The 11,116-nt window shown below is 36.9% G+C and overlaps 1 protein-coding gene across 1 annotated transcript in view; it reads left to right on the top strand.

The window, feature by feature from the left end:
- The first annotated feature begins 2,500 nt into the window (after positions 1 to 2,500).
- The window catches only part of Tyr (tyrosinase), a 52,050-nt gene continuing 43,434 nt past the window's right edge, over positions 2,501 to 11,116 (top strand). Inside the window, exon 1 of the mRNA XM_057756559.1 lies at positions 2,501 to 3,319. Coding sequence (XP_057612542.1) covers positions 2,501 to 3,319 — 819 coding nt within the window. The remainder of the gene's footprint in view (positions 3,320 to 11,116) is intronic.

The raw sequence follows: 11,116 nt of genomic DNA, 5'->3' as shown, positions 1-11,116 counted from the left end.
CTCGCCTTCTGGAAATGAATACTCTCTTACTTTTGTTTCCTGTTGTGACTATAAGAAAATACTGTCACAAAACAACTTATAGAGGGACAGTTTATCCTGGCTCACAGTTCAAGACTACAGCCCATCGTGGTGGCAAATCAAGGCAGAAGGAGACTGAAGCACCTACCCCACCTCTACAATTGGAACATACAGAGGAAGGAAGGGATGCATACTCAGCTTGCTTTCTCTAGTTTCTCTAGAATCCCATGTCTAGCGAATGGTCTCATCCACAATTATGATGGGATTACATTCAAAATGCTCCAAACCTTTTGCACGTTTATGTGTATGCCTTACATTTCATTTCTATTGTTTTGTGACTGCAAGGCACCTTAACGGTCCACAGAATTCTCAAGAGTGTTATGCCACTTTTACTTGAAGCTTTAATTCAAGAACCCCTTCTATAAAAGGTTATTCTCCTGTTAGTCTACTCTTCTGTGAATCATCGGGTGCCTTTTGAAATGAGTTTTCTCCCAGAAAAGTTTCCTCAACTCTGGAGTAGTACATCCACCTACATTTTTCCTTATAGAAATTCTTTTGGAGAAATGTCAAAAAGTCATTTAATTCAGAAAAATGTTTAAATATACATATCTATAAATATTAAAATTAAATTACAATTTTTAAAAACAGGCAGTCTTGACTGTTATAAAAACTTTCCTATTATACTTGCTGTAACATTTCTATTCTCTACTCACTTAATGCCCAAGAGACGATCAATGAAATTCTTGTAGTGTATTTAATATGTTATTAGTTATAGCTAATGTGATATTGTATTAAGTCTTTCTTAGGATATCCGATATTTAAACCAGGATGGATAGGGCATCATCAAATTCTGTAACTTGAAGATACCTACAGAATGTACATCTAGAGACAAGGCAAAACTTGTGTAAATGGATTCTGACACAGAGAAATCGGAACTAGTGGTAGGATTATCACATAAATTAGAGGAAACAGTTAATTTAAAGGACTCAAACCCTCTGAAGAAATAAAGACTGCAAACTACATTTTAGTCAGTCTTCTAAGCATGCTTTACAAACTTTGCAAATAGACTTGGGAAAGCAATGTAGAATCCCTAGAAAGCATGGTGGGGACTTTCTAAGCAATTTTGTTGGGATGCCTGGTAGGGAAACAAGTGAAAGAAAGAGTTGTTAATTAAATTAAACAGAAAAAGCTGAATTCCACCTGCAACTAGATGAAAAAAAAATTAGAAAAGGCCGCATGTGGCTACAAGTAATACATAACAAAAACTCCCCAAGGAAAAGAAGTCCTGTGTTAATCTCTTTTCAGCTCTATGAGAAGAAACACACAAAAAAAGAACTTAGGCCTCTGAATGGGATCATGTGGAGCTTACAGATCCCAGCAAGAGACAGAGTCTCCATGGAAACTTCCCTTCCCTGCACCCACACATGCTCCCTGTACCTGCAAAGGCTGCCTTGACTCTTAAGAGAATACTGTGAAGTAGTCAACACATTTTAAATACTGAGGCGAAACCTAGGGTAGAAGCAAAGATGAAGAGCAGACTGACATTCCAGCATCATCAGGAGAGTGATGGTTTTCTCTAGATCTCCTCCGTTCTTAGGTTCAGACAAAAGAGTTTCCTTCACTTCTTCCCCCCTGTTCTTTAAATTCAGATAACTGCCCAGCTTTTAGTGTGAGGCACATCCGGAAGGGATTCTTAAAGAGACATGTGTTACTTGGCCATTCTCATTCTTCTTCAGCTCCTGTAACAGTGCCCAATATTTAGTTCAAAACATGTAGCAACTCATTATTAACTTCCAGAGTTTCTGGATGAAAGAATAGGGGGGAGAGAGAGAGAGAGAGAGAGAGAGAGAGAGAGAGAGAGAGAGAGAGAGAGAGAGAGAGAGAAAAGAGAGTTTGTGTGGTTTTTTGAGCTAGAAAACTTCCCACACTGAAGCAATTCATCAAAGTCACAAAGTAATAGTCAGAAAATGAATCAAAATCAATAAGGAAAAGTGAGAGGCAACTGTTTTAGCCTGATGATTGTTTTATCAAATAATGAACTCAGCAGGAGACAGATATAAGCATTAATTCATGAGTTCTGAAGAGTTCTATAAATGTTACACACTTACAGTCCCTGAAAACAACAACCTTGTGTTCAGATGTTTCTTGATTTTTATTCACAGGAGATAATCTGGTCTTGGTATAATTGTCATTTGAAAATTTGAATCATTGCTAGTTTCGTATCAATTAACAAAATATCTTCCTTAGACGTCAGTCTATCTCATAGTAGGCTGTGTGCAAACTCCAAGGGAAAGTTAGTCATGTGCTTTCCAGAAGATAAAAGCTTAGAGGAAAGACTGAGAGTATTTGATGTAGGAAGGGGGAGTGGTTATATAGGTCTTAGCCAAGACATGTGATAGTCACCGTAGGGGGTTGCTGTAAAAAGAAGTCTGTGACTCTCCTTAACCCATTTAAGCAGATCATGTACCTTCTAAAGGGAAAAATGTTCCTGGCTGTTTTGTTTTGCCTTTACTGGAGTTTCCAGATCTCTTCTGGCCACTTCCCTCGAGCTTGTGCCTCCTCAAGGAACCTGATGGCAAAGGAATGCTGTCCACCATGGACGGGTGATGGGAGTCCCTGCGGTCAGCTTTCAGGCAGAGGTTCCTGCCAGGACGTCGTTCTGTCCAATGCACCCTCTGGACCTCAATTCCCCTTCAAAGGGGTGGATGACCGTGAGTCCTGGCCCTCTGTCTTTTATAATAGAACCTGTCAGTGCTCTGACAACTTCATGGGATTCAATTGTGGAAACTGTAAGTTTGGGTTTGGGGGCCCAAATTGCACAGAGAAGCGACTCTTGATCAGAAGAAACATCTATGATTTGAGTGTCCCAGAAAAGAATAAGTTCCTTGCTTACTTAACTTTAGCAAAGCATACTATCAGCCCAGCCTATGTCATCCCCACAGGCACGTATGAGCAAATGAACAATGGGTCAACACCCATGTTTAGTGATATCAACATCTATGACCTCTTTGTATGGATGCATTACTATGTGTCAAGAGACACCCTGCTGGGAGGATCTGAAGTCTGGAGGGACATTGATTTTGCCCACGAAGCACCAGGTTTTCTGCCTTGGCACAGACTTTTCTTGCTACGGTGGGAACGAGAAATACAGGAGCTAACAGGGGATGAGAACTTCACCATTCCATACTGGGATTGGCGTGATGCAGAAAACTGTGACATTTGCACTGATGAGTTCTTGGGAGGCCGCCACCCTGAAAACCCTAATCTACTCAGCCCAGCATCGTTCTTCTCCTCCTGGCAGGTAAGATGCACTTTACATGCAGAGGGAGAGAGGAGTGGTACTTCAGCAGCCACATCTGCATGCAAGTCTCTGTGCACATCTCTGCAGATCTCTCAGTGCAGAAAAGTCTAACTAGGAGATTCTCGTGCTTCTTCACTTTTTCTTGAGAACACTTCAAAATCAAAACTAATGCTTATTCACCTAATATCTAATAGCTTAATTAGGTTTCTAATCTGTCATCAACAAAGACTTTTTGGTTTGCCACTTTATTCCTAGTACCTAGGGTGGTATCTGGCATAAACAGTAGCTCAGAGTAATTTAGGAATAGATAAGTAAGCAGATTATCTTAGTCCATGCTTCTGAATAACAAAATTAACATTACCAATAAAATTCATAGGCTATATTACTTAAAAATAAAATTCCAGACCAATTAAGTAGAATCGTGAAAGGAGAGCGCTGGAATACTTCACTAAGTATCAGTGATGACCTTTATTACATGAATGCTTGATAAACACTAATTGGACACAAAATCTTCAGTTGTTTTAGCTTAAAATAAACTAAAATCTGTTGAATAAATATTTAGAATATGTGAATCACTGTTGAAATTATTTATATACATTAACTGATTCGATGTGCATTTAATATCAACATATCCCTATTTTAAAGCCTTAAGATATATGTAATTTTTTAACATCAACATATCCCTATTTTAAAGTATTAAGACATACATAATTTGTTAAAATTACATGACAGCTCTTTTGGTAAATAGCAAAGATGGTATTTATTAATGGCTAAAATGATTGTCTGACTAACCCCTTTAGGGACAAGACTGGCCTTTTGAAAGGATCTGGATCTGCAAAATTTTTTCATTAGGATAAAGAAAAAAATTAGCCTTTTTCCTAATTTACAAATGTTAGAAATAGGATTAAGGAATTGCTATTTTGAGATTAGAGTCCCATTTCTCCTATTTTTCTTTATTCTGCATTAGAGGCAAAAAATAAAAAAAGAAGTGTTAAAATGTTTTTCCTTTAAATAAACACACGTTTGAGAGATATCTTTTCTGTCTTATCTTCTAAAATTTCCTAATGCTCCTATTCTGAAGACCAATTCAAACATGATGAAAAAAACAACGCACAGGCTGCTCCATACTTGAGAATTCTGAAATTCAAATTCACTTTATTCCTCATGCCTATACACTTCCAAAATGGAGCCTCTTAAAATGTCACTGTAAAATACAGCTGCTAATTTCTGGTGTCGATGGTGCCAACTGTGTACTGAACCTAGTAATTATTTTATATAGAGGAGTTTTGCTGGAAAACTATATTGCTGTACATTTCCAGTTATTCTACCTTAATCAACGAACTTCAATGCCCTCACCTATCTCTCTACTCCTCTGGCTATTGCTCTACATTATGTCTGGCTATTGCTCTAAATTATGTGGGGTTCTCCTTGCTATACAATACTTTGATTTGCTTCATAGCTTCACTTGATGCAGTAAGGTTGAAGGATCATCTAAATTATGAAAAATTATAATATATATACTGAGTTGAGTAAAAAGGTATAAATTAATATTTAATTACATGGAGTCTACTTCCAGATGATACCCATATTTAATGTTTCTAGTCATGTTTTGAGTATTGAATTCATCTTATGATTATGGTCGACTGTATAACTTAAAAAAAAACAAATGAAATAAAATAAAATTTAAAACCACAATAGATTTATCTGGCTTAGTAAACCATGAACTATAATTGCTATAACTGTAGGCTAAAATTGCCTGCAAACTTGTACCGCAATTACAGTGCCGTGGAGGAGAAGGGATTTTGTTACACAGCATTAGCAAAGTGAAAGAAATAAAAGAACTGAGAAAAAACAAGCAAGATTAAAAAAAAATAGAATTAGCAAAACAAAACAACAAAAACCCTTGCAAGCAAACAACGTTTTCAAAAATGAGGCTGTGTGGTGGTGCACACTTTTAATCCCAGCAAACCGGAGTCAGAAGCAGGTGGATCTCTGAGTTCGAGGACAGCCTGGTCTACAAAGTGAGTGTCAGGATGCCTAATCTGTGTCCTGTCCAGAGATAAATGGTTGCAGACAAGACAGATAAACTAATTCACATTGTCTATTTTCTTTATTCATACAATCATCTGTTTTGTTAAAGCACTTCAAAAATGGATATTTTTCTCTCACTGCCCGTTCCCATTAGGAGAGGGTTAGAAGGCTTGGGAGGAGGGATATGGTCAAAACATATTTGCCTCCGTGGAAAAGTCCTTTTGAAACCCCTCTTCAGTTAATATTCTCCAAAGAAAAATGAAAATTACTTCAAAAGTAAACCGAAGGTTTAGACAGAAGGAAAAGAACTAGGATGTTTTTTTTTAATCAAAGCTAATTAGGATTGTTTGAGTCTGAAAAAATGGAAAAAAATAATGTTGGTTATTCTCTTAGACAACTGAGTTCAATTCCCAGCACCAGGATGGCAGGTTACAACCATCTGTAACTCTATTGATGGGGTTCTGACATCCTTTTCTGGTTTCCCTGGGCACCACACCCATACAGGATGCACAGACATACATGCAGACAAGACACCTACTGACTTAAATTATAAAAAATAAAGTGTTTGTATTGCTTTAATCCTATAACTGTGTGTATTACAACCATCTCAATTTTTTGTGATTGCTCTGTAGCTGCTTAAATATCAGTGATCTATCTACTTGCTGGAAACACAGAATCAATTGGTCTAATATAAAGCTCCAGTGTGCACTTTTTTGTGTATATGGGGAAAAGGTCCTACACTGTAGCCTTAGGCTGCCCTGGGACTCACTTTACAGCTCGGCCAGCCTCTAAAGCATAGCAATCCTCCTGCCTCAGCCTCCCAGGGGTGCTTGTACTCTTAAACCTCCTTGTGTGGCTCCAATTTGCAGCTAGCAGTAAGATTCACGGGTTTAATTAATATGGAGATTGTTTGGTTATCTCTTTGCTTTCCTTTATGAAAACACAGCTTCTGTAATGAACACACCATTAATTTGAATGCTTTTGTCTAAATTAAACATTCAAATTAAAAACTAGGCTGTTTTGTGTTAGATGAGATCAAATAGCTTCCAAGTTAAAATGAGCTCATTAATACCTTCCAAATTAACTAGGCCGATAGCCCATTTCATATGGGCTTCTACTCATTGCTTGACTTAAGATATGCTTTTACTTTACAAAAGGAAATGTTAGAGATTTGATAGTATTAATCCATTCCAAAATGAGAGGTCTTTTGTGGTATTTCATGGGATGCTCACATTTGTAATGATAGGCCTGAAACAGTAGAAGGATTTGCATACAGAAAACTCCATAGAACAGAACCCCAAAGACTATGTCTCCCATTTCTATGAAAGTAAACTGTTTTGACTTACGCTTAAAGCGGGTTTAAAAACAAACTAATTTATGGATGTATAATTTGAGAGGTTGTTACTTTTTCTATCTTAAGTTCTCTTCCAGTTGACGCAGGCTTGATTCCTAGCACCCATAAGATGGCTCACAACTATCTGTAGCTCCAATCCCAACCCCAAGGGATCTGACATCTATTTCTGGTTGCTATGGGTATCAAGAACACACATGATCCATGGACATGCATTAAGGAAAACACCCATACACATATAATGTTAAAAAATTAATTCATGTACATCAAACACTGAAAAAGACAGATGCATTGATTTATGTCTGATAGAACTGATTTCCTTCCCTTTGTTCCACACTTTGTGTGGATTTATCGTACCACTTCTGTAATATTTCAGAACATGTGAATGGTTTTTTAAACCTATTTCTGTCTACTACTATCAGATTCCCCAAGGTAGGAACTATTCATGAATAAATTTATATAGGCCATGGCATACAGACAGAATACGCTCCATAAATACATGCTGAATTGAACAAAAATGAAAATCAGAGAAATTTAAATATTGTCCTAGATGAATTTCTGAGATGTCAGCCCATATTTTCAGAGCCTAGAATTCTCAATGTGAAAGACACAAAGATGCCAACAGAAGCACTTAGTTAACAACTAGGTTAGAGGCATTTTGTATAGTTTTTATTGGTCTACATGAGTGTGAATGTGTGTGTATGTGTATGTGTAAATGTGTACATGAAAATATATGGTATAGGTCATAATACATCTAAGCATTATTTGAGATGAAATGATTTTCTGACAAGCTTTCTCTGACAGGAGATACTACATTAAGTCAAATAATTAAGGTTAATTTTCTTTGAAGAAATAGGGTTTAATGGGCAATCTGTCTTTTCCTAGTTTGCTATTTACTTTTTGTTTGATTATTCTCAAAAATATTTTCAAGTAGAAGCCTATATGTTTCCCTTAAAGTAGTCCATAATTTTTAGTAAAAAGGAAGGTACTTGGTGGCATTTATGTACAAAATACCTGTGCTAAACACAATTAGATATGTTATGTAAACAAGAGAAGCTAAGCTTAGCAGAAAAGGTGTGTCGAACAGAGCTGTCTCAGAGGATCACAATGGAGAGGAACACAGTTCCTATGATGGACGGGAGCAAACAGCAGTCAGAGAATTCACTCATCAGGTGGAAAGCATATCACATGGAAGCCACAGGGGGATGAAAAACAAAGTCACTGTTCAGCAGAAAGTCATGGGTTTAGGTAACCATGACAACAGCTCCGGGAAATCACAGCTTCTCTTTTTTCTTTATGAAAGATTTCGTGGAATGTCATATGGTTTAGTCTTTTATTTTCTTTTTTTTTTTTCAGGAAAAACTTAAATACCGTAATAAAATCTTTGTTCCTGAAGGCTTTTAAGAGCTGGTACTATATTGCTACTTCCTATAAATTAAGAGAACATTATCACGTTTCCCCTTCCATACGATTGCACCTGTGCCTTCTGTTTCTCTTTCTTTACTTCTTTAGACTTAGATATTTGAATATGCTCCCCCTCGCATATGCACACCTCATATGTGCTTGGAAGGAGAAAGAACCAAACTTTCACCAGAAGACCTAGGCTCAGTCCAAGTTCTGCCATTTACCAAACTCTTCTAACAAGCCATTTAGAATTCACTACTTTAATGTTTCCCAACAAGAAAAAGAAGTGTTATCATCATGTATGCTTGTTTTCTATGCTAATGAGACAGCTGAATGAATGAGAAAGCAATGGACTATACTATGAAAACCATTGTACTTTTATACACATAATCATAAATTTGTAGACTTCTCTAACTTACCTATCCGACTCCCCAGGAAGTTCCTTAGTTATTTTGGGGACAATTTTGTTCCTAAAAGACAGACTAGCTGAATATGCTACTATAAAACAATTTAAAGTAATGAGTTCGTGTAAAATTACTTGTTAAGTCTTTGCCATATTGTTTTCATTTGAATGTATGGGAAATACTGTGTTTTAAGTGATGCAACAGGATCAGTTATCATAATAATGAACATGCAACACTCATATACCTAGTGATAAACACTACTTAGATATCGAAGTAATGGCTTTATGTTAAAAGTAATTATAATTTTTGGTACTATTAGGGGTGAAACATTTTGGGAGTAGAACTTAGGGACTTATATATCCCTAGAACTGAGCTACAAGCCAGCCATAATTGTTGGATCCTTTACACAGGTGGCAGAGGATGCGGCAACATGAGCTTTAAATATATTGGATGACTTGATCCTGAATAAAGAGTCATTACGGTCTCCATTTAAAAATGAAAAGCCTTGACAGAGAGTCTGGGTGACCAGCCTGAGGGCCTGGGGTTAATAGAATTAATATTAGACACTATATTTCAGAATGCAGCTTCCAAGACAGGTAATGCCAACGCCCTGCCTCTGAATCAAACATAAATAATTTGGAGCCAAGTTTTCTACATCATTTCTGTAACCAGGGTTTCTTTTCTCGGCATTACTAATGCCTCCATCACCTAAGCACTTAGTCACATGGCAGTTGGCATTTCAGCAAAAATAGTTCCATCCAACCTCTCTAATTTAACCGAGTCTGCTGTAAAAGTCTTTTCTGCAATAAGACCTTCTGGAAGTATCTTGAGGATTATTAGTCAAAGAGAACTGAAAATGACTTCCTCTGTGTCCCTGCAATGGTGTCTAGTCAATCAACATTGAAGACTTCCAAACTGTTACATTCAGGTCAGAAATTGAAATACTTTTATGAAACTATTCATGACTCATTAATTTGGAAAAAATAAATGAAGTATATAAAGCTTTAGGATCAGCAATGCTGTATTTACAGATTTTTAAATATTTTATTAGTAAAGAAATCTATATTTTAAAGATGAGAGTTAAGTCTAAATAGAAAATTTATTTATGTTTCTTACACTCCTTACACTTACAGCTTAAAGATAATATTATGCAGTGTTAGCACACTTAACACTATCCCTTCTTCTGTCATATAGAGTTTCAACATTCTGGATTTTGATTTCTTTTGGATTGGGATTTCTAGGCTGCATAAGCAACCTGATTTGAATAGATAACTACAACCATTTCCCTTCTTTGTCAGATCCTTTTGAGACAGTCATTAGTAATCATTTTTACTAAGTCTTTTTCATGGTCCTGAAGAACAGGTATGATCTCAGACCCATGTGAAGATATCTCTGTTTAGTCATGGGTAAAAATGTGGAGTGCAAAAATACACGAGCAGAGTGCAGAGCAGAGGAGGCAGTGTAGTCTCAGTAGCAGGATCACATAGGATGAAAAGGCCTGTTTTGGAGGGAGAATTGAAAATAATGTTTCACAGAATCAATATGAATGAAGATGGAGAGCAACATACAATTGAAATACATTGCTCCCTGGCTTTAACTGCAGGCTGGTTGGTGTAAAAGTACAGAGAAATGAATTTGATGTAAATAAAATACTTGCAATTTATGAAAACTATGTTTAAATTTGAAATCATAAACAGATGTACATGCTCAGAATATGAGATTTTTTCATTAATGTAATTGGTAGTTAAGTCATAAAACTCACCCATACATAAAGGCCGGGCAATGATGTTACCTGCCTTTAATCCCAGCACATAGAAGACTGCAGGAGGCAGATCTCTGTGAGTTCGAGGCCAGCCTGGACTACAAAGTGAGGTCCAGGACATCTGGGGATGTTACACAGAAAGACCCTGTCTCAAAAGTCCAAAAAATAAATAAATAAAAATAAAAAAGAATATAAATAGAAAGAATATATGGAACTGAGTTCTACATCAAGAACAGGTTTATAGGTGCACTGACTAGTTTTGTCAATGCTACACAAATTTGGCATACCTGGGAAGAGGGGTCTCGTTTAAGAACTTACTTACAACAGATTAACATGTTGGCTTCCTAATAGGAAACTTTCTTGACTGCTAATTGATGTGGGAAGAGTCAGACTACACTTGGTAGTCAAATTTTTGGTTGAATGGGCCTGGACTGTAGAGGAAGCATAACTGAGCAGGTCACACCGAGTCAAGGGAAGCAAGCCAGGAAGCAGCACTCCTCCATTGTCTCTGCTCCATTCCCTGCCTTCAGGTTTCCACTACAGCCTTTCCCTATGACAGACTTTATCCTGTGATTCAAGTAAACCCTTATCTAAGATGGTTCTGGTCAGTCTTTGATCACAGCAAAAAATGCAGCCTAGAACAATGAGCAGTGTACAATGCTCAAAAATCCACTGCAGTGCACAATGCTCAGAAGTAGACCTAAGCTTTGAGGTTTAATCAACTTGCAATTCTTGTCTTGAAATTCTGAATAATATTTGCTGTGAATTTGTATTTCACAGCGAAGCCACAGTGTCAGAAAGCATGCCATAGATGCTCAATGTGATTTTACTCCTGTGCTATCAAA

The sequence above is a fragment of the Chionomys nivalis genome, chromosome 23 (assembly GCF_950005125.1).
Source record: "Chionomys nivalis chromosome 23, mChiNiv1.1, whole genome shotgun sequence".
Classification (NCBI taxonomy): domain Eukaryota; kingdom Metazoa; phylum Chordata; class Mammalia; order Rodentia; family Cricetidae; genus Chionomys; species Chionomys nivalis.
This window is presented reverse-complemented; position numbering and strand designations above follow the sequence as displayed.